The sequence below is a fragment of the Heteronotia binoei genome, chromosome 10 (genome assembly GCF_032191835.1).
Source record: "Heteronotia binoei isolate CCM8104 ecotype False Entrance Well chromosome 10, APGP_CSIRO_Hbin_v1, whole genome shotgun sequence".
NCBI lineage: Eukaryota > Metazoa > Chordata > Lepidosauria > Squamata > Gekkonidae > Heteronotia > Heteronotia binoei.
Genome location: NC_083232.1, coordinates 27,622,962 through 27,647,109, shown reverse-complemented (window position 1 = coordinate 27,647,109; position 24,148 = coordinate 27,622,962). Strand labels below are relative to the sequence as shown.

The following is a 24,148-nucleotide window of genomic DNA, read 5'->3' as shown; positions in this document are numbered from 1 at the left end:
TGAAGCAGCCAAGCATATAAGAGTTCATCTTCTAAGGGGGGGGGGGGGAGACACAATATCTATGATCTGGGATATGGAATGGTAAAGTACAGTCTGATCGCATCAGATTTTGAAAGTTAAGCAGGGCTGCGCCACTTGGAAGGAGGACCACCAAGGATGACTTTGCAGAGGGAGGCCATGGCAAACCACTTCTGCTTCTCACTTGCCTCGGAAGCCCTTTGTTGGAGTTGCCATAAGCCAGGTGCAACATGAAAGCAAATATGCATGTAATTATGTACTTGACCCACACAAGATTTTTTGCACATGACTTACCTTTATTTATTTATTAGATTTATATTCCGCCCTACCCCAGGAATGGGCAGGGTGGATTACAACTCCTGTTTCACTAGTCAGAACTGCATAGCACGGCTTATTTTTAAAAGTTATCTTTCTTTTCTGAAATTATGAAATTATCATTCTGAAATTACCATTGTTCTTTCATTCTAGGCATCAAAAACCAACAAGAGTTGGGGGCACCACTCCAAAAGGGCACTGTGTGTGTGTGTGGGGGGGGGGGTCCTAGGTTCAATAGAGTTGAGGAAGTCAGTGAAAGTTGCCTCTCTGATATATTTTTATAGTGCACATAAAATGAAACGTTGCTCAAACTCTGTGCTTGTCAATAGGAAATGTCACTGACTGAATTAAATCATCTTAGTGACAGAATGTGAATTCCAGATAAATTCAGATAAATCTGGTTCTCCAGATAAATGGGAAAGGATATATTTTTTACTAACCAATCAATCTCCTTCTATTCCTAGCCTCAACACTCACTGTTTACTCTCCATTCTATCCTACTTCCCCTTTCACATTTGTCCACTGCAAGTTTCTGGTGTGCCCATTCCAACAGAATTTCCTCTGTGCTCCTCCATTGTTTTCATTGTGTGTGCGTGTATGTTCCCACAAAGGAATTAAAACAGAGAGCAATTCACAAACTGAAGGTAAAAAGCAAATTAGGGATGCCAGCCTCCAGGTGGGAACTGAGGATCTCCCAGAATAACAGCTTATCTCCAGACTGCAGAGAGCAGTTCCCCTGGAGGAAATGGATGCTTTGGAGGGTGGACTCTGTGGTATTGTGCCCCACTGAGGTCCCTGTCCTCTCCAGGCTCCATCTGCAAATCTCCAGGAGTTTCCCATCCTGTATTTGAAAACTCTAAAACAAAAAACAAAACACTATCCCTTGCTGGTATAACATATTTAAGCTCAACAACAACTTGAAAAAGGATCCTAACATAGTTTTATTGATATGTACCACCTAAGAAATGCACAAGGTCAGAAAATCTGTCTCCTGAAGCAATTTTGTGTAAGAAAAGAGGCACAATAAAGAAATGCCAATCTTGTGGTACATCTTAGCCTTTTTAATTTTTGCTTTATTCAGTCAAGAACTTCAAGGTAAATGAAGCTACCAGTTTACTTAATGCCTTGGATCCACCAGTGCATTTCTGTGGACAACCAGATTTCTACCCATGGAATGCAGCACATTTGTGCTGCCCAGACTGCTGCTGCAGTGGGGTGGGATTGGGACTGCAGTGGGAAACAGGAAGTGAGGAAATCAAACTCTGAAAACAGAATCAGTTCCATGTGCACAAATGATTTAGCAGAACCAAATGCTCTGGCAAATCAAAGTGACTGCTATCTACAACTTCTGTTTCCCAGATCTTTATTGTTTACACAGCAGCGCTATCTATCTATCTATCTATCTATCTATCTATCTATCTATCTATCTATCTATCTATCTATCTATCTATCTATCTATCTATCTATCTATCTATCTATCTATCTATCTATCTATCTATCTATCCCTTTTTATAGAGACATTTACAGCCCACTTCAATGCACAACCTACATGCATGATTTATCCCAGTCATATACAATGACACATTTGCATACTAGGATCTATAAATTTATGTTCATTCATGCCATGTATAAGCAAATAAATACAGATTTCTTTCCTCAAAGCTTAAGGTTTTTTTTTTAATTTGAAGGATAATTGAAACTGTACTAGCATCAAGCCACTGAGGAACTTCCAGTGATCATGGCTGCTTGTTAGAAGCAAACTCTGCTTCATCTCTACCCCACAGAGAACACTTTGCTACAAACGTTGGAGGAAGGCATCCTCAAACCCCCTCTCTGAGGAAGGGCTTAATGGATGAGCTCACCTGGTACTTTTCCAGAGCAGCTCTGATAACACCAAGACTGCGGGGAAAGAGAAGAATACTGCCAGTAAGAGCAGGCCGTCACTATGCTTTGGACTCTCCTCAGCTTTCCCTATACTTCTTATCAGGTCTTCTTCCTCATCTATGCCTCTTCCTTTACATACAACAAAAATACTTAAAAAGCCATTGAACTGTACACTAAAAAACTGGGAGTGCCTGCAGTAAAGAGTGCTGCAATAGATGACACTTCTGAATCATAATATAACAGTAACATAAACAATTTTTTTCTTGATATATATCCTGTATTTACTAAAAGTTGTTAAAAATTAAAATGTTTGTTGTTTACATAAGAAACGGAAGTCATTAGCTATAATACTGGTGTTACTAATTTCATAATTCATAGAGCTCAGAGATCTGAAGGCAACACACTGGGAGAGGAGGAATCACTGAAATGCCATTATCACCCTCACAAAAGCAGGCTTTTTACTGAAAAGAACTGAAGGACTCTCAACAGCTTTGGAAGATTTCATCACCTCAATGAGCCGGTCGCCAGCCTTTAATCTTCCATCTTGAATAGCTGCACCTCTTGGAAGGATGTTTTTCACGTAAATCGGAGCAGAGCCACCAATAGGAACATCTCTGGAAGTGATGCTGAATCCTAGGCCTTCTGTGCCTGCACAAATGATTTAAAAATGCTCAGATGTTTATGACTTCCTAACAAAAGAGGGTCAAAAACATACAATCCATACACCCCCGCCAATATTGTTGTATGAATAGCAAGAAACATTACCACCACTAAAGTCATTGTTATAAATAAATGGACATAAATTAGCCCCTCAAAGTTATCAAAGACCACAAACCTTAAACAGATGTACATTCAACTGTTTCTTTTTTTTTTCTTTTTTTTTTTTTGCTGTTTATGCGTTTATTAAATCTGCGGTGTGAATCACAAATACAGATACAGGTACAACACAAAAATGATACTTTGTCACATAATACATATTACAGTCATCCAGATGGGAGTGAGTGTGGTTTATTCCCTTATAATAAAAAAACCTGGATAGCAAGGCTATATGACATGACGGGAACCTCAAGGCATAGGGCAAACACAAAAAAAGAAGGCGAAAAAAAAAAAAAAAAGAGTCAGACCGAATCGGAAAGGGAAGTAGCAAACAGTTTGCCTTGCGTTATCCTTCATACCTCAATCATATATTAATGAAAAAGTTACCGAATTTATATTTATTTCTTATAATTTTTTTTCTCAAGCCATTTATAAAATTTCTCCCATTTTCTGCTAGCTTCTTCTTTGGACATTCAACTGTTTCTTGAAAAGTTTCACACAAATCGCAAAAGCCACCAACCTTCAACTTTATTGTTTGAGTAAAAAATCAAGTCAATATTGAGTAAATGGAATACAGCAGATCAAAATAAGGTTCTGGCTTCTCCTTTCTCCTGGTTGCCAATTTCATTAGACCACGTCCGGTACCTTCATCAGTTTTCAAAGGTCTCCTCCACTTGTAATCATAAAAGTTCACCTAGGGGGTCTGCTATTTATTCTTGACCTAGCTGCTTTGTAGATGAGCTTTTTATATCGTTTCCATATTCAGTTATGGAAACCCAAGTGCAAAATGCTGGGGGGGGGGGGAAATAATAAAAATCCTTCTGTTTACCTTCCCAGTTTAACTACCCAAATTTATAGCCCAGTTTATCCCAAGCTCCTCGGGGCTTGGGAGCTAAGCAGGATTAGCCATGGTTAGTACTTAGATGGGAGACCTCCAAGAAAAACTTGAGTTGCAATGGAAAAGAATGCAATTGCAAAGTTCTCTTGTATGGAACACCCTGGGAATGGAGTTGTTGTGACTCAACCACATGTTCTTCTTCCACACACCAAGATCTAGTTCTCATTTTTTTAAAATTTAATTTATATTCCACCCTCCCCGCCAAAAGCAGGCTCAGGGCGGCTGAGTATTTTATTTATTTATATTTATATTTCGACTTATATCCTGCCCTTCCCACCGAAGCGACTCAGGGCGGCTCACAACACACAAACTTACATAAGTTTATCTTAAAAACATTTACATAATAAGGATTAAAACAGTAAATTTAATAAAACATAAAAAACATAAAAACCAGCGGTCTGTTAAATGCATTCTAATTCCATCCAGAAATTCTCAGTGTCAGTTAGTTGTTGTAGGCCAGCCGGAAGAGGACTGTCTTACAGGCCCTGCGGAACTGCCCTAGGTCCCGCAGGGCCCTCACCTCTTCCGGCAGCTGGTTCCACCAGTAAGGCGCCGTTACCGAGAAGGCCCGATCCCTGGTGGATTTCAGACAGGCCTCCTTTGGCCCGGGGATTACTAGCAGATTTTGTGAGCCCGATCGTAGTACTCTCTGAGGAACATGTGGGGAGAGACGGTCCCTAAGGTAGGCAGGTCCTAGGCCATATAGGGCTTTAAAGGTAATGACCAACACCTTGTACCGGACTCGGAATGTTATTGGCAGCCAGTGCAGATCCCGAAGCCCCGACCGAATGTGCTCCCATCTTGGGAGCCCTAGTAGCAGCCGGGCAGCGGCATTCTGCACTAACTGCAGTTTCCGGGTTCGGCACAGGGTAGCCCCATGTAGAGGGCATTACAGTAGTCCAACCTCGAGGTGACCGTGGCATGAATCACCGTTGCTAGGTCATCGTGCTCCAGGAAAGGGGCCAAATGCCTCGCCCGCCTAAGATGAAAAAATGCAGACTTGGCAGTGGCTGCTATCTGAGCCTCCATTGTCAATGAAGGCTCCAATAGTACCCCCAGACTTTTGACCCTGTGCGCCGCTGTCAACGACCCTGTGTGCCCCGTCAAAAACTGGCAGGGAGATTTCCCTTCCCAGGCCACAACGACCCAAGCAAAGGACCTCTGTCTTCGCCGGATTCAGCTTCAGCCCACTCAGCCTAAGCCACCTAGCCACTGCCTGTAACGCCCGGTCCAGATTTTCTGGGGCGCAGGCAGGCCGTCCATAAGTAGATAGAGCTGGGTGTCATCAGCATACTGATGACAACCCAACCCATACCTTCGGGCAATCTGGGCAAGGGGGCGCATATAGATGTTAAATAACATTGGGGAGAGTACCGCCCCTTGAGGAACTCCGCAATCAAGCGTGTGTCTCTGGGACAGTTCGTCCCCAATCGCCACCCTTTGTCCCCGACCGTCGAGGAAAGAGGAAAGCCATTGCAAGGCCAGCCCCTGAATCCCCGCATCGGCAAGACTGCAGGCCAGCAACCGATGGTCGACCGTATCGAACGCTGCCGATAGGTCTAACAGCATCAGCACTGCCGAGCCGCCTTGATCCAGATTTTACACACTTTACAGGCATAATAGACTCAAGTGCCTTTGCCAAGCTTTGTAGGTAGGGATATATGAAATCACCAGGTCCTTTAGAAACAAACTTTAGTGGTAGTCATATCCTTTCCCAATCAGGACTTTAAAGAAACTTCCAGGACTTTAAAGAAACACAGACAACATGAGAATGATCTTCAGACTACAGGAGATGTTCATGCACTTAAGAATGATCCAGTCATGCCCATATCAATGGCTAACCCTTACCAGTAGACACTTTAAAATCATGGCCGGAAAACGTTACCTTAAATATTAAATCAGGAGCACTTGAGCACACCATGCTACTGCTGAAACTGGAAACTCACTACCTAGCGACCTCTGCAGAAAATTTACCATTCAATATGACAACTGTTCTAAAGAGATGCAAGCGAATGTGACAGACTGGGAAGAGAAGATTGCTACTAAACACGAACAGACAAAGCAAAGCACGGCAACCTACAGCACTGAGTTACAGCCACCTGCTGACTGATCATTTACAATAAAATGAAAGGGGGGAAATGTACAAGAGTCTCAAGTTTGTGATGATGCTCACAAGAAAGTATTACTTCACAATCTGACCCTTCTGAGCAAGAAGCAGAAAGCTGCTTGGATGCCAGACACCCAAAGATAGATTCAGATGCTAGCTGTGTTGGTCTGAAGCAGCATAATAAAATTTGACTCCAGTGGCACCTTTAAAACCAATTAAGTTTTATTCTGGGATAAGCATTCATGAGCATCCACATTTCTTCAGTTCTGAATTTACTGAGTTATGCCACCACTGCAGCACAACTTGAAGAGTGAACTCAGAAGGCATTTAAACTACTGAACATTATGGCCTATGGGGGCAGTCCCCACAGGGTATAATAGAGCCAAATAAATTTGTGTTTTTTGAATATTTACCTGAATCCCAGTAATATTCTGGATTACCAATATATTTTGGGTCCAATAGACTTCAATCAGAAAAATATCAATTTATTTACACCCCTCCTGTCTACCTATATTTAATTGTTGGTGACTTCTGTTTCATTGTATCCAGGAGCTGTGCCTGAATAAAAACTTAATAACATTGGCTTTTATTCAAGCATGGCTATTTTGGTATCTGAATCAGATTAAATAATCTTTATTTGGTTAAATAAATAGTTGAAAAATATCAGTAAGGTATTTTTTTGGTATTTATTTGGCTTGGTATATACCAAACACACACCCCTAGTAGAAAGTGAGGAGGGCCATTCAGTTCTGCCATCTGTTTGTAAACTCTTTTATTATGCCACATGCTAATTCGCTGCTATTCATGGGTTTCACCAATTACCTTCATCCAATCTCAGCTATATTTATTGCTCAGTTAGTTATAAATCTTGACTCTAATTAGCCCTTTCTGGCAACACTCTCTCCACCCTATACCTGTATATAAAGGTTGGTGACTTCTGTTTCAATATATTTGAAGAAGTGTGCATGCACACAAAAGCTTATACCTGGAATAAAACTTTGTTGGTCTTAACACCACCAATGGGCTTCTTTGTTCAACAACCCAAAGGAGAAGGTATACAAATGTTAGGCCCTGTTCAGATGCACAGTATAATCAGATGTCACTGCTGTTTCCTTCCAGATTTAAAGTGGCTGATCAGACAGCAACATCTGCCTCCCGGTATTAACTCATGGTAGCCCCCCCCCATTCTTCTCGGAACTGGATTATTTTGTTACCTGCTCCATTGCAGTGTTTTTTGAGTTCTCTGGTTTCACCTCGAAGTTTTCTCCATCTGGATAGTTCTGCTGCGATATTAACCAACTTCCAGATGTCTGAAGGCTGTCCCAGAGCAAAAGGAGTCTCAGACATCCAGTATATGGTTGCCATTTTTTTACTACTTAGTGATATGCGCATAACCACATAATGTTTTAACCTATGTGCATACGCATGCATAATGTGCACATGTGCATAGTGCGCACATGCACATAATGCACGCATGTGCATAATAGCGGAGAAAAAAGAACTGCATGGTGCCGTCGTGTGGACGGCAGAAGACGGTTTCACTGTGGAGTGATTCGAATTGCAGTATGGCAGTCTGATCGATAATATCCGAACAAAGATATTTGGAACAGAACCAGGTCAGTTTAACACAGACTCAACACGCTGTGTGAACAGGGCCTTAGTGTTCTAATCTTATAATAATAATAATAATAATAATAATAATAAACTTTTATTTATACCCCGCCCTCCCCGCCTAGGCAGGCTCAGGGCGGCTAACAAGGCATGGTAAAACCATGATACAATAAAACAGTATATAATATAATTAATAATTTAAACAGTAAAACCAATAAAACAGTATAACATTATGGAAAGGAAGTTGCACTGGTTTCCTCCAGTTTTCGCCTTATGAGTTGGGACCGCCTTCCAAAAAGGTGCTGCTATACCACACTGGGGAATAATGCCACCAATGAACGAATGAATGAACGAATGAATGAACGAACGAACGAACGAACAAACAAACAAATGAATGCTTCCAAGCAATCCCTGCTTAGAGAGCATTTCAGCTCTTCGAGGGAGCCAGGAAGGCAAATGCAATCAGAGGGTCTGAGAAAAGGGCAAAACGTACCATAAACTATGATACAGCCTGGTAAAGGGTCAGGCTTCTTTTAAAGAGAGAAAGGTTTAAAAAAAAAAAAAAATCTCTGATAATCATAGGGTGGCGATTGCCTCTGTGGAAATAGTTTTATTAAACCAGGGACGTTCAACTCATTTGTTATGAGGGCTGGATGTGACATAAATGAGACCTTGTCGGGCCAGTTCATATCAGGCCACCCCATGTGTGTACCTATTTATAGCAGCACAACACAGACCCTTGGCTTAAAATTCTTTTGTCACCAGAGCCAAGAAGATGTTTTATAAACAGCACATCAATTTCTTCTGCCTCCAAATCTTTCAAGTTTGAAATTCAGAAGGTTGATAAATTTTGTGCTATTCCAACAGCTGAAGAGGCTTTCATTTTGTATATAAAATATCCTTGGAGCTGCTAAAATGACAAAGTAAATCTACGTCCTCTAGTGCAATGGGAAACTGAAAGCAACACAATCTTTGTGCCTTCTCAGGGTTGTTGATATTCAGATATACACATATTACACTTTGTAATCACACTTTGCCATATTCAGAATTATGTTTCAAAATTGACTGTAACTCCCATTTTTAATGTTTGCAGTACAAAGAGGGATTCTACAGCTCTGTATTGTAGTCATCACAGGTACTGTTTTCAGAAGATAAAAATGATAGGATTCAAATGAAAGAGCAAATCATCTAGATGAAAATCTTTCTTCCTTATATGAGGACTTAAGTGATAAGACTATGCATGATTGCACCAGCCACCCTGCAATGAAGACAACAGCATTAAGCTTAACTAATTTATTTAAATAGTTATGCAGAACTACATCATACTATTCAGGGCTTTTTTTGAGCAGGAACACAGTTCCAGCTGGTTTTGTGTCAGGGGGTGTGCCCTAATATGCAAATTAGTCCCTGCTGGGCTTTCCCCACAAAAAACCTATGTAAAACAATGGTGATATCAGGGGGTGTGGCCTAACAGGCAAATGAGTTCCTGCTGGGCTTGTTCTACAAACAAAGCCTTGATACTATTAAATATGATGACATATTTGAATGGACAGGCTGCACTGGGCCTGACAGTGGCTGCCTTGGTTGGGCAGTCCCAAACTCACTCTGCATCTTCCACCGGCCTCATTTATCAATGCCTGTACACAATGTGCTGAGAGGTACCCAGCCCCATCACCTTCCCTGATGCATCACACGGCTACTACCAGGTTCAGAAAGATGTCACTCAGAACTGAGGGCCAATGTTCCCTCTAAGCTGTGGAGTCTTGTGAGCAAAAATTCTGCTTCATGAGCTACTGGTATTAAAGTTGTGAGCAAACAATTTGGCTACTGCACCCATCAGTTTGCTCTGAGACCATCCTTTGTGAGCTGAGACAAAAATGTGTGAGCCAGAGGCTAAAAAACTGAATTAGCTCACACTATCTCAGCTTAGAGGGAACATTGCTGAGGGCACTCCTCCTCAGCCTCACCCCACCCCACAGCCAGTGATGCATTGTTCCAGACGGACCCTCCATCACTGCAGCTGCCTCAAAGTACCTGATGATCATCCCTACTCATTGTGATCAGCCTGCCCTATCCCTGATAAACTACTTATGGCCTAAAGAGTCCAAAGGCAAAGTCCATATAACCACTTCTATCATGACATCATGAAGCAGGTAAAAAAAAGAGAGATGCTTCCTCATAACAATGAAAACTCAAAAAAATTGTTATGTTCCAAAGGCAAGTGGCTAATCCTATGATGACAGGGTGGGTGAGTCAGCAGCCAGTAGCAAAAGTCTGCATGGAAGAAAAGTGGTTAAATTGTGTATGGCACAATCACATCTCATTGTCTGCTTCAAAACACAGCTACCCGATTAAGCCTTGTCCCTTTAATGTCTAGGACAGGGGCCAAGGCAAACTAATACTGGGCATTAATGACAGCCACTTGAAATTCCATTTTATATTCTCAGGATTCAAGAGGGGGAAAGGTCCTCTTTAAAGCAGAGTGTGTCTTTTTGAATTTGAACTAGTTATCCTGCAGCAGGAACTTGAATTAGATTACAGATAATCTGGCCTTTCTCAAAGAAATGCAGTTTACACAGGCATGCCTCCAGAGAGACATTAATGAGAAAAAATGCAGCAAATGGCAATATAATAACCCAAACGTACATCAATTCTCATTGTAATCAAAATGTTTTATATCTAAAAAGAACTCGGGGGGGGGGGGGGGGAGAGAGACAGCAAGAATGACATTTTTGGTTTTCTGTTCTCTTCTCCTGGCTGCGTCTTGTGCAACTTTTAATGATAGCTGCTTCCTTATCCCAAACATGATTCATGCTACTAAGGGCATCATGCATTGGATCAGGGATTGAATTCCAGTTCTCAGTACCCTGGGTGCTACTGGTTAGAGAAGAGAATCGCCAGCAGTGTGAGGCAGGATGCTAGCCTAGCTTCCTGGTAGTTCTCATGCCACTACCTAACACAGTGGCCCTGATGTTGTACTGTCAGCAGCTCATCACTGGGGGAGGCCAAGCAATTTTCACCATCCAGCTACCTGATATCTACCTGACTGGCACATATCCCACACTTTCCTTTCCCTGTATTTTAAAATCAATTTTATTAAAGAACCAGCTTTCTTCCATGCAGTAACAGACGGACTTAGCCATTCTCTAGAAAGTTTTCATAAACTTGGTACACAGACTGTTCATGTCTTCATGCCTTTTAATAATCTTTTCTGAACAAATAACTGAGTTTATTATTCATTAGTCTAACCAGCAAGAAACATTTATACTATCATAATATTTATAGCAGTGCTTTATATTTCCCTACCATTTGCAAATATAAAATTTAAAATATATTTTAAAAATCCATCAAGTAATGTATTATTTATAATGTTGCTGAAACATATGGCAAACTCCAGTGCTTGGTCGTGCTGCTGCATACGTATTAATTAATGGAAAGAAAAATATGTAAAACTATGAGAAAATAAGACACGCATGAAGACTGAGAAGACATATCAGGCTCACTGCACTTTCCCCCATTTCCCCTTTGCCCATCATAATTGTAAGTTATTTCTATATCTTGAATTCTATGTAGCAAAGCAGACCAGATGCTGAGTATATCTGTATAGTCCCTTTGCAGGTAAGCTGTTGTGTCCCAGTTAATCCAGAATTTGACAAACAAAAGTAAATGTGATGAAATGGCAAATTTGGGGGGTGGGGACAGAACCACTCTTATGGACAAGTTGTGGGAGCTGGGTATGTTTAGACTGCAGAAGAATAGAATGAGGAAAGACATAGCTGTGTGAGGGATATCACATGGAAGAGAGCCAGAATAGTTTCAAAGGACTTAAGTTATAGGAGGGTAATACTAAAATGATTGAACTCAATACCTAGGAGGCTGGGACAGCTCTCCATCACTGAAGGGTCATCTGTCAGTATTTTCTGCATTCAGCAAGGGTCTGGACTAGATAAGACCTTTCAGTTTGGTGTACTGGTTAGGAGTGCTGGCTCTAATCCGGGAGACCCAGGTTTGATTCCCCGCTTCTCCACATGCACCTGCTGAGTGACCTTGGGTCAGTCACAGTTCATTCAAAGATGTTTCTCTCAGTGTTTGTTGTGGGGAGGGGGAAGGAAAGGGAAAGGAGATTGTAAGCCGCTCTGAGATTCTGAGTGAAGGGTTCCAGATCCTCTCTGAGTATAGAATGTGACCCCCCCCCCCTTGCACACACACACTGCTGGCCTTGTTATTAATCATCTCTGTCCTAGACTGACAGCGGAGAATATTAACTTGCTGATTTTTTGTTTAGCCGCATAGCTTACATTTAAGAACATGTATGTATCCATGGGGTTGCAAGGGGTCGGACTTGACTGTGTGACTGAACAACAACATGTGGGCTAGACATTGGGAGCTTCAGTGTTTAAATGATAAAAAAAATTTGACCACTTAATTGGCTATTTTATTAAATGAAATTTATTTCTCTTTCTTTCAGCAAAAAACCATATTGCCATGGCAGCAAGATGTATTGCTGTGAATGATATACCTTTACTAGATTTGGAGGGGGGGCAGCCATGTTGGTCTGAAGCAGCAGAACCAAATTTGAGCCTGGTGGCACCCTTAAAATCAACAGTGTTTTAGTCACGGTATAAGCTTTTGTGTGCAAGCACACTTTGTCAGATATAGGTGAAACAGAATTTCCTCTGTTTCACCTACATCTGATGAAGAGTGCTTGCACACGAAAACTCAGGCCTCGGATTCAGCAGGAGCTCACGGGAGTGCAGCTCCTGAACCCTTCGGAGGGTTCCCCTTCCTCCTCCCCAACTTGTCCATTGAACAGTAGATGCAGCTGCATAATAATCCCTGGATGAGCTCCACCACCTATTTTTCTACAAAACGATCCCTGCAAAAAGATTTCAGGCTTTCACGGCTGGTAACATCATTAGGGTTTGTAGAATCTTTCGGGATCAAGTGCCGTGTTCTACTGGAGAAAGTTTTCCTTCCAGACGTTTCGTTCTCAGCTGTGGAGAACATCCTCAGTCGCGTTGCAGCCAGAGCAGGCGCTCAGACCTTCTTGGCTGCTGTGCATTTAGTGGGGCCAGGGCTGCTGGAGAGCTGCTATTTCTAGGCTGGAGGGGGTGTGATGAAAGGGCAATTGGTTTGTGGATGAGCCCATTGTTTGGTGGGGCTTCCTGGAAGGGTAGTGATAAGGAAACTGGCTGTTGAATGTGACCATTGTTCCGTGTTAATTGCTGGGAGGGTTGGAAGGGGTTTGAAGATAAGGAAGATGGTTGTTGACTGTGCTGATTGTTCTGTGGAATTTGCTGGTTGTTCTGAGACTTCCTGCAATTTATAGTCTGTAGGGTGTTTTGCAGAGCTGGGTACCAAGATTGGTGGATGAAAATGCCTTCTTCCTTTCTGTTAAAATTGTGCTGGTGTTTGTAAATCTCAATAGCTTCTCTGTTCAGGCGGGTATGATAATGTGAGACCGTAGAAAGGACTTCAGTTCTTTCAAAGTGGATGATGTGGTCTCCTTCTTGAAGTGCATGTTCAGCTACAGCTGATTTTTCTGGCTGAAACAAGCGACAGTGTCTCTTGTGTTCGGTGAGATGGGTGTTGATACTGCGTTGGGTAGTGCCAATGTAGACTGCACCACAGGAGCAGGGTATTTTGTAGACTCCAGGGGTTGAAAGTGGATCTCTCATATCTTTGGCCGAGCGCAGCATGTGGCGGATCTGTTGTGTGGGCTTGAAGACTGTGTCAACATTATGGCGTTCGAGAATTTTGCCAATGCGGTCGGTGACAGATTTTATGTAGGGCAGGAAGGCTGTACCCACATTTGTGTGTGGCTCAGGATTTGGTGTGGATGGTCTCCTGGGATGGAGGGCTCTTCTAATTTCTTGTTGGGAGTATCTATTGGCCTGCAGTGACTGTTTGAGGTGGTGTAGTTCCTGTTGGAGTTGGCTTGGTTCACAGATGCGTGATGCACGGTGAATGAGGGTTTTTACAACTGTACGTTTTTATGAGGATGATGATTGGAATTCTTATTTAGATAGCGATTGGTGTGTGTGGGTTTCCTGAATACAGTGTGATCCCTGCAAAAGCTTATACCATGAATAAAACTTCATTGGTCTTAAAGGTACCACTGGACTCAAACTTCGTTATACCTTTACTAGACTGGTATACCTTTATATCTTTACTAGAAAGGACATACATTTTTTGAAAACCTACAATGAACTCATGAAACTTATAAATAAATTAAGGAAAGGAAAGGTCCCTTGCGCAAGCATCAGTCGTTTCCGACTCTGGGGTGACATTGCTTTCACAACGTTTTCACGGCAGACTTTTTACAGGGTGGTTTGCCATTGCCTTTCCCAGTCATCTGCACTTACCCCTCAGCAATCTGAGTACTCATACTCGAAAGGATGGAAGGCTGAGTCAACCTTGAGCCGGCTACCTGAAAAACCAACTTCCACCGGGGATCGAACTCAGATTGTGAGCAAAGCTTAGGACTGAAGTACAGTAGCTTTAACACTTTGCGCCACGGGGCTCTTTATAAATAAATTAAACCTATAAATAAATTGAACCATTATGGAAGGGTATAACCATACAATACACCTTCTTGGAACCATATACAGGTGCTGCCCTGGGATTCAAGATGGGGAAAAGAGCAATAATAAAATACATAACTTGAAAGGGTCTCTAGTCCCAGTGCCCACCTGTGTTCTACCACACACGATTTCTAAATGTGTAACTTGTTTCTAAGTGAAAACCCAAATTAATTAGTGTAACCTTACAGCCAAGCTGCATGTGCAAACGATTTTGCTATTCAGATGCCAATCGTTTGTGAAAAATGGGTGTCCGCAGGCAGCCAAAGTGCCTCCTCTACCTGAAGAAGCACCATGCTAATGCTGGAAAGGAACTCTGCACAGTGTTCATCCATTAACCGATTATTATCTCACTGTGACTGCATGGAGGCCAAACTGGAGCCAGTCCAAGATCCCATCTTTCAACACAAGTGCTTGAGAACAATAAAAGGTGATACATGGTTGCAATTAATGTTCTTCACAGCTTTGTGTCTAATTAATTTTGTACTTGCTTTGTCTGATGGGACCTCCTAGAGACAAGAACGTTACTGCTAACATTGGTGAGCCTAATATATTGATTTTTTAACACTTGACAGCTCTCAGCTTCCCCCTTCCTTTTTCTTTTTGCAGTTTTTAAATGGCCAGGCAGATAATAACAGAATATCAAGACATCTAATACCACGTCAATTAAATATTATGTTGAACACTGTTGATTTATTGTGGACTAACTACAGGCTGACAAATTGGGGTGAGGAGAGGCAGAAGAGTGAGAAAAACAGGTTGCTTACCTGTAACTGATGATCTTCAAGTATTCATCTGTGCATTCACACTACCCACCCTTCCTTCCCCTCTGCTGCCAACCTAGTTGCAACCTTTCCTGAGTTCTTCAACGGTCAGAAGTGACTGGCCTCTGGACATGCACGCTGGAGTTTCTGAGCATGTCCAGTGGATGGGTGCAAAAATCTTCGCTTGGAGCTTTAAAATCACCATCGAAATTGGTGGAGGTAATGTCTGATCCCCAACAGTGTGAAGCACAGAGACCACAAAGAAGATCATGAAGGCTTCTCAATCCTTTCCCAAACCTGACCTTACATTTTACATTGCCACACTTTCCCCACCCCCTTCCCCTTGGACTGCAGAGTTACTTTTGTGGGACTTCATATATTTTATAACTTTGTATACTTATCTACAAACCTGGATATTCCCCCAGGTTTGCAGAGACAGATTTAAGCCTGAGTGGCCCTTTATTTTGGATCCACAGGGAAACATCACCTGTCATCATCCTTTGTTTTTGATACATGGGGCAGGGGAAAAGATCACCAGGAATGCACAGGAACGCAGTTCCGGCTGGCTTGGTGTCAGGGTATGTGGTCTAATATGAAAATGAGTTCCTGCTGGGCTTTTTCTACAAATAAAGCCTTGACAGTAGCTATTGCATTCAGCACTTACCTGCACATCACTGTTCTGGGTTCTTGTTCCTTGCTATGGGAATCTTGGAAGCTAGCATTTGTAGGAAGAAAGGCTACCATAGCATCTCTTTTTCTGCCACTACTTCAATAGGCAATATATTTGGAATGGATCATTTAAAAAAAAAAATCAGAAGGCCATGAGTTTTTAAAATTGATGCAATTTTGACACAAACTGCAAAATGAGACCTGAAGTTTTGGGTGGGGTCTGCAAATTACCATATTTAAGAGGATCCAGGATTTAGGGAAGTATCACTGCTAGGTTCTCCTCTCCCAATCTGCAAGACTTTAAACTTTCTGTTATAAAAAATGGAGAAAGGATAGCAATGCCATAAATAACACTGCACTGACAACAGGGAAAAGTTGAGGACTACAAGACCATTTTATCCCTGTTGCTCTTCCCAGTGAGGTGTCTCTGCAGAAAATGTGTTCTCATTTAGTGACTCGTTCATCAGACATGCATACTATTGTCTGATGTTCTTCATTAGAGTCCATTATGCGTGCACACACAAGCAATTTGTGGTTGGTAAAAACCACACATTGTAGTGTCACATGGATCATGACTAAGTTAATTTCTTTTTAATTACTCCCTTTTCAATAGTACTAAAAAAGATACGATTTTAAGATCCTTTTATATTGGGAGATTCACACCTCCAAAACTGGGCACTTACAATCACAATAATTGCATGAGGAAATGACCAGTTAGGAATCTGAACTGGTCATTTGAGAATAAAATTACTGCAGCTGCATGTGCAATCAACATAATTACTCAAAGTATTTAGGATGCCTGTTTGATGAAGCTGTTGAAAGAATTTGGGCCATTGTGCATGATCCCCCAGCAAAGGACATGTCCTCCCATGTCTACAAACTATTCAATGATAAAATGGCCTCTCTTTTTACCCACTCTTTGGGATGACAGGCTAGCTTCAGACAGGAGCATCCCTTGCATCTGTCATCCCTATCCAATATTGTGTAGCTGCAGAAATTATATACCCAGAGGAGGCAGATAAGCAGCCAGATCAGTGCTTCATTGAGAAGCTGGAAGATCTGAAGTCCTGCCATGCAGAAATTATTTAGCATTTATGATCTGGCCATCGAGAGAGATTAGAATGGGGCGCCTGTGCTACTAGGACCAGGCTGTGGGCTTCTTCCTTGGTTTGCTTCAAGACAGTTGCAAACCTGCTTCAAAACCTAATTGCAAACTCCAGTTAACAGCAGAGACATGAACGCTACCACTAAATCATAATTAAACCATAAAAGAAAGGGGGCAAATTGTGGAGGGGGAGAGGAAGAAGGAGTGCTTTCCCACTCTTTCCCATAGATCAGAACTATTATGCCTACCTTTGGGCAACAATAGCCAACAAAAGCAATCCATTTGAACGCCATCATTTCCAATATGTATGCTATTTCCTATACATAGTTTATTTTGTGTGCTAGAAATTAAAGCACATGAAGGAGCCCCTTGTGAATACCCAACTGGCTGCAGAAATGAAGCCTTTAATATATGTGAACTGCAAAACCCTAGTCATATTAGAACATCCGCAATAACCCCTAAATCTGTATGCCAGCCATTCAAGCCCCGACCTTTAACCAAAGATAAATAGATATCAATTTTCATTTAGAAAAAGCCAACAAACATTCTGCACTGACAGAAGCATATTACTGACCTTCTCTTCTGACTTTATTAAACAGCTAATTCCTATGAAAGATCAAGTTATTTGAAAATGCCAAAATGGCAATAAATATTAAGAAATCATAACGGAAGCAAGCCTGATAACTGGGGGGACTCTCCCACTTTGTCATCGCTAGGGACACAGTTCACACACAGCCTGCTAAAAGAATGGCTTTAATAAGGGAAGCCACTCTCCTTTGGCTTTTATATCCAATAGAGACAATCTTTACACTCTATTTTCCAAACAGACGGGCACAATAAGAAGAGGATTTCATGTTGATGGCAAGCATGTGTGTGCCTGCACACACATTAGTACGCTCGCAAGGAAATTTTAATCTAATGACGGTAATTGACAAAATAAGTGCTGCCAGTTAGTGGAAAAGAAAGCACGTATGTTAGGCTTCCGTAAAGCCAGTTGTATTTATCATATCCTTCATTAAAAATAATCAAAGACAATCAACATCTCTATTCTGCTCATATTTGTAATAAACTACTTGGGGGTATACTTAAGCGCTTTGCTTCATTTGTTGCTCCACATGCACATACTCAGCATAATCAAATGAGAACTGAAGCATAAGACTGTCTTTCTGCAGCAAACATTAACAATAAAAAGCAATTGGTACGCAAAAGGGAATCCTGCCTGTTTGCATCACAAATGATGTCACCATCATCACAAGTTGAAGCTACAATGCAAAGGCATAACACACTGAGGTCATTTTCGCACTTAGCGTTTGCTCCCCTTATTCTGCGGCGCAATTATGTCCGGATCATTTTTCTCGTTTTCCCACTAGTGACTCTTTGCGGAGTCGCCTTCCCTGAAGCCCCGGCTCAAATCGTTTTCCCACTGGCATCGACTTGAGTTCGATGACCTGTCAATCATTTTTTTTTTAAGCGCAAGTCTGGTTGCGTAAGGACGTACTAACGTAACATCGAGCTGTTCCCTCCCCTTCTTTTCGTGGACAAACCGCATCACGTGTGCTGCTGCTGCTTATGGATTGGCTGCAGCTGTAGAATCCTCCACAGCCCTTTATGTATTAACAGAAGCATTCACAGTGGAGAATCCTAGCACTAGATTCCCCCCCCCCCCAAATTCTGAAGTTGCGAAGGGTTTGTGTGTGTGTGTGTGTGTGTGTGTGGCAGCTCCCTCCCGGGTGGCGAAGCTGGGATTTCCTCCGCTCTCTTTCCCCTCCCCGGCTGGCGCTTGCAACGGGGACCTGACTGATTCCTGCTGCCAGAGCTCCCCCCCCCCGCCCCATTCTCTCCTTCCCCTTCTGTGGCGCGTGTGAAGAGCGAGGTCGCGTCTATTTTCTAACCGAGCGGAATGTAGCCAGGGAGAAGAATGCAGGACTCCAACTTCCCATTTTATACATGGCGATTTTGTGCAGGTCCAGAAATCCTGGTGGCACAGCTGAGGGAGGCATTCCCTTTTTAAAACACACACACATGAACGCTTTGGCCCGCACCGGCACTAGATTCCCCCCCCCAACAATGGTCGTTTTCGCATTATCGAGATAACGCAACAGCGAAATAACGCAACTAAAGTCAATAATAATAAAAAAAAATTCTAACGAAACCAATTGAAGTGGCAATTGAGGCTATTCCAGGAGGGTTTTTTTTTTTTCTATTTGTTAATTTCGAAATATCGCTATTACGCAAAACTGTGAAGTTTAAAAAAAAATGGCCGTGCCGGCACTTTGGGGAAGCGCCGCGAAAGGCTGATGATTGGCCAAGGGGGTGGATGGGGTGGGAGGACGGAAAGGGAGAGGGTGCCGCCCACACAGCAGTCGATCCGGCGTGGATGGATTTCCCACAGAAAACTCCGCGGAGTGGATCCGGAGTGGATCCGGAGGTTTTCAAAAACTCCGGAAGGAGGTGGATCTAGATACTCCGGCGTGAAACCCCTGCAGCGCCGGAGCAAACTGCAGCGCCGGAGCAACAGGTGGGAAAACCAGGAAAAGATCCGGAGGTAAATGGGGTGCTACGCCGGAGTAAACGCTAGTGCGAAAACGGCCTGAGACTAAAAGAGAATCCAACATCCAAATACGGAACACTGAGGTCTGAAGAGTACTACTGCTGGGTATAGGAATTTGGTGGCCTCCTGGAAGAAGATAGGAACAGAAGGGGGCAGACAAGTCTCCTTGGAAAGAGAGTTCCTTAGGGTTGGTGCTACAACTCAGAAGGCCCTCTCCAAGGTTGCCACATGCCTAATCTCAGGAAGTGGGAGCACTTGAAGCAGGGCCTCTGAAGATTACTGTAGTAGTCAGGTAGAAGAAGAAGATATTGGATTTATATCCCTCCTTATACCCTGAAACTCAGAGTCTTAGAGCGGTCACAGTCTCCTTTTACCTTCACACATACATACCAGACACCCTGTGAGGTGGGTGGGGCTGAGAGAGCTCTTACAGCAGCTGCCCATTCAAGAACAAACCCTACGAGAGCTATGGCTGACCCAAGGCCATTCCAGCAGCTGCAAGTGGAGGCGTGGGGAATCAAACCTGGTTCTCCCAGATAAGAGCCCACACACTTAACCACTACACTAAACTGGCTCTCCTTAGGTAGGATCCTAAGGGAGTAAAAGCTCCTTCAGGTGTCATGATCCCAAACAATAAAGGTCAACACCAGCGCTTTGAATTGTACCCAGAAACAGGCTGGCAGTCAGCATAGGTGGGCCAAGACTGGAATCATATGGTCCTTATAACCCATACCAGTCAACACCCCAGTTGCAGCATTCTGTACCAGTTGAAGTTCAAAATACTTTTCAAGGGCAGCCCCACACAGAGCACACTACAGTAATTTAATCTAGATGTGACCAAGGCATGTTATCATAGTTGTCAGATCTTTATGCCCAGGAAAGGCCACAACAGGCTAACCAATACATTTAATAACCCAAAACCATAGTCCAGTTTAAGATGAGAATAAGCATGGTGTGGTAACTATAGTGTTGGACTAGGATCTGGGAGACACAGGTTCAAAATCCCATGGTTACAGAAACTCACTGGCTGGGCCAGTCGCTTTCTCCTAGCCCAATCTACTTCACAGTGTTGTTGTGAGGATAAAATGGATGAGTGGAGAATGACATTGCACACAACTTCAGTGGGGAAAGAGGTGGGTATAAATATATAATGCTTTTTAATGAACACCCATTGTTTTTAATAGAAAAGAAGAGAAACAGAGGAGAAAAGTTAAGCATGTGAATGAATTGTGACCAGCGCTCGTGTGGCCCATATTTAGACAAAAGCATGTCCTATGGAGTTGAAAGGAGCAGTTCCTCTTCTTTGGGAAGATGAATAAAGCTGATAATAAATTTCTTCTAATCTACTTTTGTAATAGTGTTGGCTTTGTTTTAAGAACAACTTCTAATAACGAAGTTGTTGCTCTAAACAACTTAATATTTACCCAGTTCATTCTATTTGCCCAGTTCAAAGCCCTTCAACATACAATATATTTTCACAACAACTTTCCAAGGTGAGCCAATTTTATTGTCCTGATAGGGGAATGACGTATCTAAGGTCGTGCTACGAGGTTTGGAGATGAGGTCTGAACTCAGGAGGACTCATATCAAAAGTTCACACTCTTCACCACTATGCTCTGCCAGATATGAACCTCAACTACTGGAATCTGAGCTTTGCAACTAATGACTCAAAAACCACACCACAAAGGAACTTCAGGCACACTTTAAATTCATTTGCTGCCATGAGCTCAGACATACCTGATGCTGATTGGGATTGTAGCTAGTATTTGCCACCTTAGGTTCCCCCCCCCCCGCCCCCATCACGTCACAGTTGACTTATGGCGATCCCATGGGGTTTTCAAGAGATGTTCAAGGGTGGTTTTCCATTACTTGCATCTGTGTTATAACCCTGGTATTCCTTGGTTGTCTCCCTCCCAAATACTGACCACGGCTGACCTTGCTTAACTTCTGAGATCTGACAAGATCAGGCTAGCCTGGGTTATCTACCTTAGCTAGCCAAGCATACGTCCAAATTTGCTGTGGGGACATTTCTTCGCAACTCTGAGTTCTAACTAAACGTGCAGGTTTGAATTTCATACTGGATATTTTTATTAACTTTGAGCCACAACGATTTGCACTCTCAACACTTGCTGCTGAGAAGCTATAAAACGCTATTTAGTCCACCACTTAGTCAAAATTACTGCTGCAATTATATAAGCTATATGAGCACTATCTCCACTGCTGACTGAGAAAATCAGAAGCCTGAGTCATCTCCCAGTGGTATTTTTTGTAAGTTTCCCTCTTTATCGATTCCATTAAAGATGAAAAATTGGTAAACCACTGTAGTGACTGAGTTTGTATTTGTAAGTACAGTAATTTCTCACTCAGCTAGGAATCCTCCCCCCCCACACACACAAACACACACAATCATGTCATCATAAGCTAATGGCCTTAAGTATTTTTGAAGGCGCATCAACAACAGAAGCTAACTGTCAACTCAATCTTATGTCATCCAAGTCCGTAGAGCTTAAAACTCAGCAACCAGAAACAAACAATCTGGTAGTTCACATGAAGTTCACAAAAATTCAGCAGCATCACAGGAGTGGAGGGGGATAAAACAACAACTTTAATCATTATTTAAGACCCAGTGGGAGTCCCCTTTGACATGTTCCAGGAGAAAAGTGTGTGTTAATTAACAAATATGATTGGCACTAAACTTAACCATTAAATGTTATATAAATAAAAACATACTGTTTGCCAACGGTCAGAAAGGACAGACATAGAGGCGCTAGCTAGTCTTTCTTTCTTCATCACAACAAAATACCTGGCTTATCATAAATATATACGATATATACTTGACAAGCTGTTTACAGATATTATGACAAACTTGCAGTGCATGGTGTATATGGATGTTATTATGCCCACACACAAAGAAGGTAGGAATTTCTACCTACTAATCATCTTTTTCTCACAACTCATCCATGGGGAAGGGATTTATTATCATTAAAATAACAACCACCACAACAAAATAGCTCAGTTGAAAAAAAATATTTCATCCAGATACTTGGAAACAGAAGAAGATATAAGAGATATAGAAGGGGTTTTGTGCTAACTCAGGGGAATTGCTGCATTTTGAATCACTGGCTCTAAGGCCTTGATCACAAACAGCATTTGAAACTCTTTACAGTTTCTAAAGAGGTTTCCCAGGCAGCAGGAAGGGCAGCTGTTTTGAGGAACAAGCAACTCCAAAGCATCCTTTGAGCTCACAGAACTACTTTTAAGAGTTTTTTGCATCCTGGCTGTTACTCTCAAGTCACTTTCAGCTGCAAAGTACCTTTTAATAACAAATCGCAAAAGCTATTCAAACCCTTCTGTTTTGCACACATGATTTGTCCTGCATAATGTACCAACAACCACAAACTTGTGACTTGTGGTTGGTTCTACATGGTTATGGGTAAAAACTGCTGCATGTTAGAAAGCATATGGTTCAGGTCTACTGTGCTTCTTTCCAGCTATGAATAGGCCTACTGAAATGTATATTTGTACGTACCAGTAAAAAACGGAATACTAATACATGCTCCTTACCTTTCCTCAGCTGTATATTAAGCCTCTTCCCTATCCTTTTAGTGTTGTAGCCGCTATTTGAAGTGGATGTGAGAACTTTTTGTGGTGATGGAGACAGGCCCAAGGGTGGTTTTCCTGATGAATTCACACTATGAGGTAGTTGTGAGTAAGAGTCCGTCTGATCTCCTTGATTGCTCATTCTGGGTATTCTTTGCAACGTGTGAAGTCCAGAGTGGTTAATACTCTTATTGTCAATATACTGGGAATCTGGACTAAGCCGACTGGAGTAATATGCATTCTTCTCACTTTGTGATAACTGTTCATACTGTTCTTTCTTTGCTGCCGGAACTACATGGAACCAAATAATGGGTGTACGCATGGCTTGACGGAACATATGCTGTGCTCTAGGTTTGAGAATGAATGGAAAATTAGCAAATTAAGACTGTCAGACTAGAAGATATTACAAGCATAATTACTGATGTTAATTAGGCATCATGAAATGACAGGCATATTGTTGAAATTGTACTGTAAACTAAATGGCTGGTTTTCTTAGAGTGTTCCATTATAAATGCCTTTGGTGCTGAAGTATATTTCTTTAGGTCAACACAATTTATTTTCTCTGATTAAAATACCATAAAGGTATCCTTGACTATTTACCAAAGTATTTTTCTAAAACATTACATACATTATGACTTTCCACACTGCTCCCTCCCCAAAAAAATTCTGTAACACAAAATATCAAAAATCAGGACATGTTACATGGCAGCTTACTTTGCATGTGGCTTCAGCTATATAGTGCTTCAGAATAATAAATATTAAATAGTCTATTTCTTCTTTCCAATAAGAAAATTTATTTAACATTTTTTCTGTTTCAGTTACTCTACTTGTATATGCAAAGACATCATTAATAAGATAAATACTAGTGCAAATAGAAGTGGCACAGATATCACCACTAGTTCAAATGATCATGAAATGATCATGATCATGAAAGTGAGTCATTTTCCAACACAATAAAAGTCTGATAATTAAGAGATTGGTACCTAAACATTAACACAGTGTTATCTATAATGAGCTCCCCCAGTGCTGATTCCAACAGACAATAACCAACAGATAAAGTTGGACACAATCCAGCTAACCTCTGTTCACTTAATCCTGTTCATTTTAAATGAAACAAAACAAAAACAACAAAAAAGGATCTGTTTGGATTTCTATCGAAGTAACATGTAGAATACTTCCAGTTAATGCAGTCCATGGCACACAACTGACTATTTTGTATCTGTTCTCCT

The 24,148-nt window shown here is 41.9% G+C and overlaps 1 protein-coding gene across 7 annotated transcripts in view; it reads right to left on the bottom strand.

Moving 5' to 3' along the window:
• Positions 1-24,148, bottom strand: part of PARD3 (par-3 family cell polarity regulator) — a 745,691-nt gene that overhangs the window by 291,588 nt on the left and 429,955 nt on the right. For all 7 annotated transcript variants that reach the window (XM_060248141.1, XM_060248148.1, XM_060248145.1 and 4 more), the window contains 2 exons: positions 22,884-23,266; positions 2,726-2,865 (listed from right to left, as the gene is read on the bottom strand). In XM_060248141.1, coding sequence (XP_060104124.1) covers positions 2,726-2,865; positions 22,884-23,266 — 523 coding nt within the window. The remainder of the gene's footprint in view (positions 1-2,725; positions 2,866-22,883; positions 23,267-24,148) is intronic.